Source organism: Pelophylax lessonae (assembly GCF_965119305.1).
Source record: "Pelophylax lessonae genome assembly, chromosome: 10".
In the NCBI taxonomy this organism is placed as follows: domain Eukaryota; kingdom Metazoa; phylum Chordata; class Amphibia; order Anura; family Ranidae; genus Pelophylax; species Pelophylax lessonae.
The window spans coordinates 47,864,692-47,879,900 of NC_138777.1; the positions used below are offsets into that span (position 1 = coordinate 47,864,692).

At 45.7% G+C, this 15,209-nt stretch overlaps 1 protein-coding gene across 28 annotated transcripts in view; it reads right to left on the minus strand.

Annotated features, from left to right (window-relative positions):
• The window catches only part of MADD (MAP kinase activating death domain), a 188,998-nt gene that overhangs the window by 145,559 nt on the left and 28,230 nt on the right, over window positions 1-15,209 (minus strand). For all 28 annotated transcript variants that reach the window (XM_082270087.1, XM_082270080.1, XM_082270075.1 and 25 more), the window contains exon 2: window positions 9,266-9,408. In XM_082270087.1, coding sequence (XP_082126213.1) covers window positions 9,266-9,327 — 62 coding nt within the window. In that variant the 5' untranslated portion in view covers window positions 9,328-9,408. The remainder of the gene's footprint in view (window positions 1-9,265; window positions 9,409-15,209) is intronic.

The window sequence follows — 15,209 nt, forward strand, 5'->3', positions numbered from 1 at the left end:
AATGGAAATCAGAGACAACCCTTGGGAGGAATGACAGCCGCCGTCACAGGACCACCTTCTTTATCCCAGTGAACCACAAGATAGAGAGAATGATGATGAGAGAAAGACCAGACAATGCCGCCAACTCGGACACCCTGCGAGCAGAGGCAATAGCCACCAAAAAAGCAACTCTTGTGACACTGTAAGGAAAGGAATCTCCCGTTTGTTTTCAAAGGGAAATTTGAAGAACCGACAGAACTAGGTTCAAATCCCACGGTGACAAGAGAAGAACTTACAGGCAGAGTAAAATGATGAACCCCCATACGCCCCAAAGAATGGGAAGAAAAAGATTTAAGAAAAAAAAAAAAAGGCTGCCGAGGCAGACACTTTGCCTTTTACTGTGCTCAAGGCCAGTTCCTGATTCAACACTGTTGAAGAAATGCCAGAATCTGAGCCACCAAAAAGGAACGAGGTTGGACTCCGTGAACGACACACCAGGAAATGTACGCCTTCCACATCCAATAATAAAGCTTTTGAGATGTAGATTTCCTCACCTTCAATGTGGTTGGAATCACCGAGCCAGACAAGACCCTGTCCATTAGCACCTTCAGCGACTGTTAAACAGGGATGGAAGATGGGCCCTTGAGACAGATTGTTTCTGAGAGGAAGCCTCCAGGGGACGTTGGCAACCAGTTGCACCAGGTCGGCGTACCAAGACTGGCAAGGCCAGTTCAGAGCCACAAGATTGACCCGAATCCCTTCGTCCTCGATCCTGCGTAGAAGTCGGGGAAGAAGCTGGAGCAAAGGAAGGCGTAAAATCTGATGGTACCGACTCCATTGAGCCACCAGAGCATCCGTGCTATCTGCCAGAGGATCTCGCAACCTGGCCACGAACCTCGGCACCTTTCTGTGGAGCTGGGATGCCAACAGAGCCATCTCGGGGGTGCCCCACCACAGACATATCTGATAAACACGTCCGGATTAAGGAACCATTCCCCCAGTACAACGCCTGGTGGCTGAGGTAATCCGCCTGCCAATTTTCCATGCCTGAAAAGTGCACGGCAGAGAGGACAAGAACGATCTGCCCACTGGAGAATGCCAGATGCCTCCAGGGCTGCTAACACACTCCTTGTGCCACCCTGGTGATTCACAAAGCCACGGCCGTGGTGCTATTCAAATGATTCCGCACTGGTAGCCCCTAGAGCCGCTCTGCCCAATGATCCAGGCAAAGCCTGATTGCCCGTCTGTGTCTTGAAATTTTGGGCTATCTGGACTCTTCCAGTGTCCAACAGCTCTAGGTCGAGTTCAGCCCCAGGACCCCTCCCCACCCAGACTGGCTGGCATGGGTTGTGACCACTGTCCAGTACAAGAGGAGAAAGCACTTGCTCTGTAGCAAGGTTGGGGTGAGCAGCCACCAGACCAGAGAACTCGGTCACCCGACTCAGAAAAATCACATTGTTCAGCGACTTGGGACACTTTACCAGAATCTCCTTTTGAAGGAGTCTCATGTAGAACTGTGCAAACAGAACCACCTCAAAGATGGACACCATCAGGCCCAAACACTCGCATACACGTCGGAAGGGACACCACTTGTGGGCTAACAGTTATCACAGAATGCAACTTCTGCAACTTTCCCAGAGGAAGGAACACTCTGGCTAGTGCGGAATCCAGAATCAGCCCAAAATAATCCAATCACCTGGTCGGAACTAGGGCAGGACTTCTGAAATTCAGAAACCACCCGATCTCCCGCAAAGTCTGGAAAGCAAAATTTCCACATTGGCCATCAGAGCGGACGGAGTCTCTGCTTGCAAGAGGTGGTGGTCCAGGTATCCCAGCAAAGCAATCCCCTGCTGACGCAGCAACGCAAGGACCGGGGCCAACACTTTTGTGAGGAACCAAGGAATGGATGCTAGACTAAAAAGGTAACGCCACAAACTGATATTGCTCCTTCTTAGAGAGAAGCAGAGGAAAACGCTGATGCCAGGTGCAAATAGGAATTTGCAGGTAGGCATCCTTGACATCTAAAGAAGCCCGGAAACCCCCTTGATGCAGGGACGCCACTCCCGTTCAAAAGGACGTCATGAATTATTGCACCTGCACAAAACGGTTCAGAATAGGACGAACTTGTCGTCCTTCCTGGGAACCATGAAAGGGTATGAATAAAAACCCCCGAAAAAATTCCAACACTGGAACGAAGAGGATCACGCCCTAGGACAACAAAGTCCTGCCCTGCCCACAACGGAGCTTACAGCCGACCCGGGGGCAGGTGCACATTGGAAGGAAAGAACCTTTCCAGAGGACAAGAAACGGAATTCCATCTTGGAACCGGATACAAAATCACCTCATGGATCCACTGGTCACTGACCCAGGTAGGTAAACGGCCCGAGAACCAGTGAAGACATGGCACCATCCCAGACATGGATGGGGACAAACCGTCATGCCGAACGGGTGTTTTCAGCAGGTCTGGAGAAGCTTGCCTTCCGATTGCCAGACCAAGGCCACTAGAAACCTCTTGAAGAGTCCCTGAAGGGCTTGGAACCTTTTTTACAGGTTTTTTTTTTTTTCCCCATGGGCTGAAATCATCCAGGGTAGCCCCGAACAGGCAATTCAGTCAGATCCTTCTTGGAGGTGTGATCCGCAGACCAACACTTCAGCCACAAAATATGTCTAAGCACCACTGCCGAGACTGATAGCTTAAAGACTCAGAGGAACGGGATTCAAAGATGCATCGCAGACAAACTGCAGACCCTGGACCAACCAGTCTGCCAGTTCACCATAGGTGGGGGGAAACCGGTCGCCCTCATGGGCAAACGCAAAAGCTTCTTTTTGGAGAATGTTAGTTCCCTGGCTGTCATGCTGATCTATTGGTTTCAGTGCTATATTTCAAGTCTCTAACCCAAAACACATAAAGTGATAAGGAAATTTTGCTTCTCCAGCACTCATAAGTAGTGCAGGCCATACATTATGCAATTTTCTCTTTCTTTCAACCACAGTTTAAACCACAAGTTGAAGTAAAGAAAATTGCTCAATTTCCCCATCAACAGAGTCTGTAGATGGGGGAATTACTCTCGCACGGCTTTTGTGTTCTGATGGCGGGGAGCCTTCCCCACCAGCAGAGTACAATGATCAATAAAAAAATATGATGAAGATGCCACGCTACCATTTAAGTGATTCCATAAAAGATAATTACATCAAATTAAACAGTCTATCACCATCAGTGTATACATGTACAAAATAATAATAATAATAATACAAAATAATAAAATAATGAATGACGATCCAATAATGAAAACAATGGTATTGCAGTTCATAAAACATGAAACACATGACTTCTTTACAAAAAAACTTTAAGGCTCTCCCCCAATCACCTCAATAATTTAGTATACACGCATGTGCAGTAAATATCCAGCTCACTTCTCTGTAGTCAGATTGGTATTCCAAAATCCTAGGGTACACCTAGATCTTCCTCCTCAGTAAAGGGTTTGTGGTTCCTTTAAGAACGTGTAGTCTTTTTAATGGGCTGCACTAATCCCATATAGCAGGGATATGCAAGATGTGGTCCTCCAGCTGTTGCAAAACTAAAAAGTCCCATCATGCCTCTGCCTCTGGGTGTCATGCTTGTGACGATCAGAGTCTTGCCTATGCTTTATGGGACTTGTAGTTCTGCAACAACTGGAGGGCCACAGTTTGCATACCCCTGCCATATGGGGGACATAAAATAGCCCAATAGTATAATATGCTTAAAATGCTGCTTACCTCAATAAAAAAAATTACACAGGAATATCAGGGATACCATTCTGTTTTGTTGCAAGCAGTTTCAGAAGAAAAATAACCCAACTCAATAGAGGGGTGGGTGCTGCGTCAGTCAATAAACATCAGAGAAAAAGGATTTTACGGTAAGACAAAAATCCAACTCTTTCGTTCACTGACGGACAAAGCTCCAGGATCTTCTTAACCATTGGGACATCCAAAAGCAGTGTTAAACATGATGGGTGGAAAAAAACAGCAGAAAAAATTCCCAAGAGGCTAAACCTAGCCAACCAGGTAACATGGAGCTCACCTGAAAAAAAAAATATATATATATATATATATATATATATATATATATATATATATATATATATATATATATATACCCTCAAAGGGGACCAGGTCCTCTTAAACAGCTGCCTGCAAATCCTTGCGGCCAAAAGTAGCATCTGCAGATACCAGTACATCCACTTTATAAAATTTAGTGAAAGTGCGCACAGACAACCAGGTGGCCGCCTTGCAAACCTGTATCACCGACACCTGATGGCTTAAAGACCAAGAGGCACTAAGCGCCCACGTAGAAACCTGACCCTCAATGGAATAGGCCAGTACCACCGTCTGTCTTCTCCATCTGGAAATGGTCGTGGCAGACACGATCAACCCTTAGCAAGGTCCATCAATAAGGACGAACTGTAAGGCTGATTTCTTAAAAGACTCGGTTGCCGCAAGGTATACCCTGAGCGTCCGACCCACATCCAGAGAGTGCTAGGATGTTTAGAGACTTAGGACACAGGGAAGGCAACACAATGTCTTCATTCAGATGGAAACCAGAAAAACCCTTAGGCAGGGAAGACTGTTAAGGGCGAAGCACCACTTTATCTCTGTGAGCCATGAGGTAAGGTGGACAAGACAATGCTGCCAGCTCCGAACCCAGCATGCAGAAGTAACAGCCACTAAGAAGGCTACCTTCTGGGACAATGTAAGAAGAGGAAGCTCACAAATATTTTTAAAAGAAGGTTAGGCGGTTACTGGAGAACCAACAGCACCAAACTGAGATCCCACGGAGGCAAAGGAGACTGTACGGGGGGGGGGGGGGCAACTGGCGAACCCCCTGAATAAAAGGTGCGAACCAAAGAATGCGTAGCCAAAAGGACGGTAAAAGACAGCCATGGCCGAAAACCTAGCCCTTGATGGTACCCAAGGCCCGGCGCTGCTCAACACCTCGTTGGAGGAATGAAAAAATCCGAGCCACCGAAAAGGAACAGGAATGATCCCCAAGAGACTCACACCACGCAATGTACGCCTTTAAGGCGCGATGGTAAATCTTCCTAGGAGGTAGATTTTTAGTCTTTAACAGCATGGGAATCACCGATTCAGACAAACCCCTATACTTCAGCACCTGGCTTTCAACAGCCAAGCCATTAAAGCCAGTGACTGTAAAGCAGGATGAAAGACTGGCCTTTGGGCCAATAGATCTTCTCCAAGGGGCATCAGCGACTGGCCGTACCAAGACCAGCGAGGCCAGTCGGGATGACCGGATGCCTTCTGCCTCAATCCTTTGCAAAAGACTCAGCAGAAGTTGTAGCGGGGGAAAGGAGTATATCAGATGACACTGGCCCCAAGGAGCTACCAGTGCATCTGTGGCTTCGGCCACAGGATCCCGAGACCTTGCCTCAATTCTAACTACCTTCCTGTTGAGATGAGAGGCCAACAAGTCCACCTCAGATGTTCCCCACCGGAGACACAGCTGAACCTTAGAATGCCAGGCTACCTCCCAAGCCACCAGGACACTTCTTGTGCCCCCTTGGTAATTGACATACACCACGGCCGTGGCATTGTCCTATTGAAACCTTACCGGGCACCCCTAAAAGGCTATTTGTCCAATGAGCCAGACAAATCTTATCGCCCAAAGTTCCAGTATATTGATCAGAAGAAGTCTGGACTCCTCCAAAGTCTAGACCCCTTGAGCACATCCGTGCCCAAAAACGCCTCCCTACCTGGACAGGCTGGCAACCGTGGAGACCACTGTCTAGTATAGGGGGAAGGAAGGATTTGCCCTGTCGAAGCGCTGGAGAGCAAAGCCACCATATCAGGGACCCTCTTGTATCCTGGTTCAACAGGATCAGATTGTCTAGAGACTGGATTCTTGTCCCACATGGCAAGAATCTCTCTTTGCAGAGGTCTCAAGTGGAACTGTGCAAACGGAACCGCCTCGAAGGTTGACACCATCAGGCATAGCTCCTTCATGCAAGTCCTGAAAGATGACCGACTGCTGGAAAACATGAACCAAATCGCATCCTGCAGCTGTTAGGGTTTTTTCCCCCCTGCAAGAAACACCCTGACTGAAGCGAGTCCAGAGTCAGACCCAGATACCCCAACTTGGTGGACGGAACCAGAGCAGATTTTTGGAAGTTCAATTACCAACCAAACTCCTGCAAAGTCCGTACAGTAATTTTCAGGTTATCCTTTTGAGCAGTCGGAGACTCTGCTCGCAGAACAGCATCCAGTTACCCAGTCATGCAATCCCCCGCTGCCGCTACAATGCCTACACCGGGGCCAACGCTTTTGTGAATAACCGAGGAGCTGAGGCGAGACCAAGAGGAAATGCCATGAATTGATAAAGCTCCTCACCAAACGGCAAAGTGGAGGAAATGCCGATGACCGACATATATTGGAATATGAAGCTAAACGTCCTTTGATGTGGAGATGTCACTACCGCACAAATAGGCTCCATTCGGAACTTCTGTACCTGCACAAAGTGGTTCAAAGCCCTGAGGTTCAGGATTGGACGTACCTTGCCTTCCTTCCTTCCTGGGAACTCTAAACAGGTTTGACTAGAAACCTTGAAAATGTCCGATTTTGGAACCGGAACAATCACAGAAAGTCTTGCACCGCCCAAAAGAGACCCCGCAGGCAGTCTGGGGACAAGCACAGGTTGTAAGGAAAGAATCCCACTGGAGGATAAGACCAAAACTCAATCTTGTAGCCGGACCAAATCAGCTTGTGGACCCCCGTTTTGAATCAGGGAGATCCATGGGTCTGGAAAGAAGCGAAGATGTCGCCCCACCTGGAACCTGCTCTCGGGTTACCAGAACAGGTCCTCTTGGACCCTCCAGGAGGAGGTCCCGACAGACTTGGATCCTTTGTCTTGAGATCCTGAGACAAAAAGGCTGCACATGAGCCGAGAAAAAAGGGCCCATGTCTGCAACAAGACTCCTTGCCCCTGGCAGCCTGTGGAAGAAGAGTACTCTTTCCCTCCCTGTAAGACCTTTAATGATATCATCCATATCATGCGCCAAAGGACCATTGCCGTCATGGACAGCCTAGAAGCTAAGGGAGTCGCAACCAGAGAGGCATCACAGACAAACTGCAACCCCCTGGACCAACTGGTTCGCCAGCTCTGCAAGGGCAGGGAGAAGCTGTTCCCCCTCCAGATCCTGGGGCAAAAGCTTTACCCACTCCGTTGAAGACTGGGACACCAATGCTATGGTGAACGCCGGCCTAAGGACTGAACCGGCCGCAGTAAACATGTGGCAAGCCAAAGTCTCTGCTCTTCTGTCAAAGGGGTCTTTAAAAGCTGGAGACTCCTCCACCGGATTAGAGTAGATTTATTCAGCCTGGAATCTGAGAATCCACCACAGGTGGGGACTGTCCACTTTTTAACAGGGACTCTTGAAAGGGATACTGTCTAGTGAAACGTTTAGGCACGACTCGTGACAATTTTGTCAAAATAGGTGGGAAAAGGAATATCTTTGCCACTTTTGGGGAGCTGCAGGTACCCAAGGGGACTGGCGCCTCTGATACAGCAGCAGCTGCACCCTCCATTTTTAAAGTTGCCCGCACCAATACAATCAATGCATCCACCAGCGCCGTTTCATGCGCGGCTGCAGTAGAAGAGGAATCATTCTTACTAGCAGAGCACTCGAAGTGTGTAGACCAAGTAGGGTGACTACATACTAAGCTCACCCCAAAACAGATCAGGGGAGACCGCCGACTGCGATCCCACAAGGGGACATCAGAAGGGTCCACAAAAGGACCACTTATGAGACTCCGCAAAAGACAAGGGGGTTGCCTTAAAGCCCACCATAGGAGGACACAATAGAACATAGCCCCCCCTGAAAAGGTGGGTCACCCGCCGTGATGCGGAGTCAGGGAACCCCCACTCACACAATAATGGTGGAAAGACTGTCACTAAAAAAAAAAAAAAAAAAATGAAGTTGCCCCACGGCGCCACCCGGTTCAAGGACGTTGCCAAGCTAACCATATGGCCCACCAGGCCATGGCCTAAATTTTTGATGGAGTCCAGCCACAAATAGCATGGATCCTAAGTCTGACAGATGCCTGGGGGGAGCTTCAGCTACATCCACTAAGGATGCCCCCCAATGGCTATTTTACTTCCAGTCCTATAGTCCAACAGGAAGTGAGAGGACATCCCTGCAAAAGGAAGGGAATTCCTTGGGGACCCACGTGTCACCACAACTAGTGTCCTATTGGAAGATTTCCCCTCCATTATTCTCATGAAGGACAACCCAAAATGTGGAATGTTCTTTTACTATCACTTTAAAATTATAATGGTAAACCGGACAAATAGAGATGAATATCCCGAATGAGGACACGGGGGTTTCTAATCCTTCTGCACTCTATCCAAAGCTAAAAATAAAGAATCAAAAAGGAGACCAGAGATGGCAGCCCCGTGTAACACTCTCAGAACAGCAAGTTACCTGCAGTTCACTGAACAATGCAATCGTAATACAGTAATCAGAGCACAATTTAAGGGGTACGTTCTAGCATTCATTTTATATTGAGAAGAATGTGGACTTCCAACAAATAAAAGGTAAAATGACAAACATGTTAACAAAAGAAATCAATTGTGTAGCATTAGTTATGACTTGGGTATAAAGGTGCCAGCGAACAAATGGAATATTGATTCTTGCTGTAATGTCCTCTATACTACTATATATTCTGTAACTAACAAAAAAGGTTCTAATGCTAATGCCCAGTACACACGATCCGAAAATCGGACAACTCTCTGTCAGTTTTTGTTTGGTTGCTAGGAACTCTCAATTATATTCGCAAATGGGAGAGGTTACTTACGATACGAATTTTCTCGGATGATGATTCAAAAGCTTCCGGTATGCGTAACCACGCTGTAGCGTGTGAGGGGAAATTATGTCTACTGCTCATGCGCTGTCTACTGCTCACCATTTTTTTCGGACGAACGACATACTGATAATACGATTATCGTACGATGTGTTATAATACGATCAAAATTTTTATGCTTGCACAACCAGATAATATCGGGCGAACTGTCGTGATCGCCTCTCATAAGCTGTGTACCAACGATCAGATTATCGTCCGATCTTTTCACAAGCGTTATTTTTCGTCCGATTTTCAGATCATGTGTACGGGCCATAAGCAGTGAATTGTTGCCGTGAATGAAAGGGTGTTTTGATTTTATAACTAAACTCCCCCAGTATTGCCTACTGTAGTACTCAGAGTGATAAACCTATTCCATAAAAAAGCAATCATGGCTTACCTTGCGCCTACGATCACCAGGTAATCCAGCAACCTGGGACATGGCTTTTTCTTCAGCCCCATGGTCCCACCTTCCTACTGAATCATCTCACAGACTGCTCAGATCACTGGACCATCGCTGACCAAGGAGACACCAGCAGGAACCTTAAAAAACACAAAGAAATAGCAAAATATATTAATAAAATTTCACACACATCAGACTTTTTATATAAAATGAACTTCGACAAATACCTAGATAAAATATTTATACAGATGTCTTAGACCCCATTCACACTAGCGCGACTTGTCAGGCGACTTGGTCGCCTGACAAGTCGCCCGCCATTGAATAGCACAGGACCCGTTCTAATAGGAGCGACACAAGTCGCTCCGACTTAGAAAAAGGGTCCTGTACTACTTTAGGGCGACCTGGAGGCGACTTGCATTGACTTCAATGATATGAAGTCCGTGCAAAGTCGCGCCGAGGTCGCGGTGCACACTGTGCATCGCGACTTCACAGGTCGCCCCAGCAAGTCGTGTCGCGCCAGTGTGAATGGGCGCTTAACCGACTGTCCCTCCAGTTCTGAGATCTACACAGCTTTGCTACAGAGCACAGTCATGTCTGGCAGGACAGGAGACCCGATTTTTCTGTGCTGCAGTTAAGAAAACAGCTACAGGTCCTTTCTCTCCCCCAACCTGTGATTGAACCATAAAAGAAAGCAGAAAACCTATGCATCTTTCTCCCACTTCACTATCTCCTCCCATTAGCATATAAGCACTCTAGCACAACTGACTGGCTCCTTGCGCTTCTTTTCCTTCCCTTGGTTTTAGCTCTGCTGTACAGGACTGCAAGAGGCGGATACTAAATCTAAGTTTAGGTTCTTACAATGTTTGCATTATAAAAAAAAATAATAATAATTTACAGATATATGGCTACAGAGTTGCATTAATTAGTGTCTCATATCTGCCTGGAATATTCTCACCTGGTCAAACCTGTGAATAACACACTTGAGGCAGGGAGCAGTGGTTGTCACACAGGCTGGACTTCAAATATTTGAATGTTTCCCTTATACATGGGATTGGTTTACAAAATATGAGAACATTATTTGTGCTTTCAGTTCAGTTCACAGGAAGTGATAGGACATGGACTTTTGGGCCAGATCATAAAAAAAGGTAAAAAACCTGTGTGCTGCTTTCCCCACAGTCCCCCCTTATACTCACCTGAGCCCCATCTCAATCCAGTGATGTGCACGAGAGCAGCTGCTGTTCCATCTCTCTGCCTCCTCACTGGCTCAAAGATAACAGTGGAAGCCACTGGCTCCTGCAGCTGTCAATCACAGCCAGTGAGGAGGGAGCAGGGGGCCGGGCTGTCTTGAGTCTCTCTCTCTCATTGGCTGAGACAGCAGCAGGAGCCACTGGCATCCACTGCTGTCATTCCCAGCGAGTGAGCCAATGAGGAGAGAGCACAGGGCGGCACCGAGAAGTGGCTCTGTGTGGACGCAAAGACCAGGGTTCGGAAACGAGAACACCAGTGCCCCCGTAGCAAGTGGCTTGCTATTGGGGGCACTGGTCAAGGGGAGGAGCCAGGGGAACCGGCAGGGGACCAGAGGAGAGGATTGGGGCTGCTATGTGCAAGGCCACTGCACAGAGCAGGTTAAGTATAACATTCTTTTTTTTTTTTTTTTAAAGCTGAACCTTTAATACCACTTTAAAAAAGGTAAATAAGAAAAGGAGGAAGGTTAAGGCCTTATAGCCATTTTAAGCACACTTGATTGGCTTAGAGCACTGACCTTCCCTCCTCCAGTTTAAATGTTGCATTACAGGGGAAAACTAAGAAGTCAAGTAATTAGACACGTTGCTCAATTATTAGATGCAATAAATACAAACATACATACAGTGCATTCGGAAAGTATTCACAGCGCTTCACTTTTTCCACATTTTGTTGTTATGTTACAGGCAGCCTTATTCAAAAATTAAATTAAATTCCTTATTTTCCACAAAATTCTACAAACAATTCCCCATAATGACAATGTGAAAGAAGTTTGTTTGAAATCTTTGCATATTTATTAATAAAAAATGAAAACAATCCCATGTACATAAGTATCACAGCCCTTGCTCAATACTTTGTTGAAGCACGTTTGGCACCAATTAGAGCCTCAAGTCTTTTTGAGTATGATGCTACAAGCTTAGCACACCTATTTTTGAGCAGTTTACTCCATTCTTCTTTGCAGGACCTCTCAAACTCCATGAGGTTGGATGGGGAGCGTCAGTGTACAGCCATTTTCAGACCTCTCCAGAGATGTTCAATCCGGTTCAAGTTTGGGCTCTGGCTGGGTGCTCAAAGACATTCACAGAGTTGTCCCATAGTCACTCCTTTGTTATCATGGCTGTGTGCTTAGGGTTGTTGACCTGTTTGAAGTTGAACCTTCGCACACAGTCTAAGGTAGAGCGCTCTAGAGCAGGTTTTCATCAAGGATGTCTCTGTATATTGCTGCATTCATCTTTCCCTCAATCCTGACTAGTCTCCCAGTTCCTGCTGCTGAAAAACATCCCCACAGCATGATGCTGTCACCACCATGCTTCACTGTAGGGATGGTATTGGCCAGATAATGAGCGGCGCCTGGTTTCCTCCAGACATGAACTTGCCATTCCGGCTAAAAACGAGTTCAATCTTTGTTTCATCAGACGAGAGAATTTTGTTTCTCATGGTCTGAGTGCTTCATGTGCCTTTTTACCAACTCCAGACGTGCTGTCATGTGCCTTCCGTCTGAACACTCTACTATACAGGCCTGATTGGTGGAGTGCTGCAGAGATGGTTGTTCTTCTGGAAGATTCTCCTCTCCCCACAGAGAAATGCTGGAGCTCTGTCAGAGTGACCATCAGGTTCTTGGTCACCTCACTGACTAATTCCCTTCCCCCCCCTATCGCTCAATTTGGCAGGACGGCCCACTCTAGAAAGAGTTCTGATGGTTTCAAACTTCTTACATTTATGGATGGAGGCCACTGTGCTCATTGAGACCTTCAAATGCTGCAGAATTTTTTTCTGTACCCTTCCCCAGATCTGTGCCTCCATACAATCCTGTCCCGGAGGTCTACAGACAATTCCTTGGACTTTGTGGCTTGGTTTGTGCTCTGAGATGCACTGTTAAAGCGGAGTTCCACCCTGGATTTTTTTTTTTTTTTTTTTTTTTTTAATACCCCCGGGACAGTCAGGGCTAGTACATTCCACAATGGCTAGCCTCTGATCTGTCCCGGGTTGCACTTACCTGTTAGGACAAATACTTACCTTGCAAACGTCTTGTCCAGCACTGCCATCTCAGATGTGGGCAGCTTGAAGCCAGCGAGATCCCCTTCGGCGTCTTCTTCCGCCTTCTTTGGTCCCACGATGCTCTGCGCCGGCCCAGGCGTCACTTCCGGGTCGCGCGCGTCATCCCTCTACAGCTTCTGGGCATGCCCAGAAGCTGTTTAGAAGGGGATGACGCGCGCGACCCGGAACTGACGTCGGGGCCGGTGCAGGCGCAATGATTCCTGGGAGCGATGACGTTCAGCTCCCAGGAATCATTGCAGAGCCAGGAAGTGACGACGGGCCGCGGCCGAGGAAGGAGGAAGAAGGAAGTAAGGTAAGTATTTTTTCTTCGCTACGAGGTAAGTAAAAAAAAAAAAAAAAAATATGCGATTATCCATTTCTTTTTCAGGTGACCCGGAGCGAGAAGATGGAGGTAAGTATAAAACTAGGGTGGAACTCCACTTTAACTGTGGGACCTTATACAAGACAGGTGTACACCTTGTCAAATCAAGCCCAAAACAACTGAATTTACCACAGGTTGACTCCAATCAAGTTGTAGAAACATCTCAAGGATGATCAGTGGTAACAGGATGCACCTGAGCTCAATTTTGGGTGTCATGGCAAAGGCTGTGAATACTTATGTACATGGGATTTTTTTACTTTATTTTTAATAAATTTGCAAGATTTCAGACAAACTTCATTATGGGGAATCGTTTGTAGAATTGTGACGAAAATAATGAATTGAATCCATTTTGGAATAAGGCTGTAACATAAAATGTGGAAAAAGTGAAGAGCTAGGAATACTTTCCGGATGCACTGTAACTACTGTATAACCACTTTTATTATCTTCCTAGAGTTCAGCTTTAATGCTTATTATTTGCATTATTATAACAGATTTTGCAATACACATTTGCATGGCCATGTTGTAAATATACGTCTAATATTGTGGCTGTATTGTTGCTCCCATGGGTTCTCCATATATAATTGAGCCCCACCCCCACAAACTGGACTAGCAGAATAATTAATTGTCAGCATGAGTCATGACTGCTCTCTGGTGAGATGAAGGAAGAGAGTTATGAGACTTCCAGAATCCCATATATCAAGGCTCAAACCAGCACAGCCCATCACAATCCCAGCTTCAGTATCCAGAATCAATGGCATCAAAAAGTTCCATCCATGCCACAAGGAGACCAAGAATATTGGAGTAAATCAGATCTGTGTTTTCTTACCTATTGGTGCTGTAGATCAGTAAATAAATCCCACCACCCCACCATCTACTGGTAAAGTAAAGATTTGCATCCGTAGGGAACTCAGGTCTGTTTTTGTGTGATTATAGGTAGTCAGAGGCGGAGTTGGAGAGACATGTTGATTTTTTTTTTACTTTTCTGTATCTCAAGGACTGTTAAAAAAAAAAAAAATTAAAAGTTACGTCGCTAAACTTAATTTTTCTAGATCTTCGAAAAATGGATTTAAGATCATTTTGGGTATTCTAAAAACAAAACCCAGCACTGGCTATTATCTTTCTAAAGGCCCAGCACAGGCAATTCTTATACGCGGCTTGATTTTCTCTTATACAGACCCTGGGAACCTGAGTGAGATTATATCAATTGATTCCCCCCATCCACGCTAAAATAACGTGGAAGGAGGAATCTCCACTGCTGGTTATAGGGACAGGGATTAAATCTGATCAGTCAATTTTCCACCCACCTTAGTCGATTTTTTAATTGACGTTGCCGTTGGTCATACCTTAACCACTTCCCTACTAGAGCCTCTGTCTCAGTTTTTGCACACTAAAGCAGACCTTAACTCAATCAACATTAACCATTTTTAAACCTTATGAGGCTAGCCTTAGTGAAGAGATACTTTTACTTATTCTTTTTTTTTTTTTATATATATTTCTTTATTGAAAATTTTCGACATACAACGTTTTAATACATATCATTTCATTTTAGAAGAAAAAGAGCTCTTTAATCAACATCAACCCAACCTTTCTCCCCCCCCCTTATCTTGAATCATTAAGTAGTCCCTTGTTTCTTTAAAATCTTGCCATATCTCCAGAGATGTATAGTAACTAAGTAGAACTACTTCACTACTGTACTTAAGTACCGAAAGGCGGTATCTGTACTTTCCTAGAGTAGAATTTTTTTCTCCTACTTCCACTTTTACTTCACTACATTTTTTTGATGATTTCAATACTTCTACTCCAATATTTTTTTTTTGTGCTGCATAGTTACTCGTTTGGCTGCATTCACACTTGAGCGTAGCGTTTTTACCGCGATTTTTTCAGGCGTTTTTCATTGGCATCTATCAAAAACGCTGGTAATCAGTCCAAAAAGAAGCTCATGTACTTTTTTAGCTACAGGCGTTTTGCAAAACGCTCAGATGTGAACAGGGGCCATTTAAATGAATGGGGTTTTACTTGTTGGGCGTTTTGGAAGCGTTTCTTTTGAGCGTTTTTGGAGCTGAAAACGCCCAGGTGTGAATGGAGCCTTACTATTATAAAAATTACCACTGCCAGAACAATAGATGGCAGGTTTCATGAAGCTCAAAACATTATCAGCGCATACGAAAATAAAAGCTACTGTATGTATAAATAAAAGCTGCATTTGAAATAATAAAAAACAATATGATGTTCAAACTTTTGACTTCTTTCTTTAATAAGTACATAACACAGTTCTTGTAC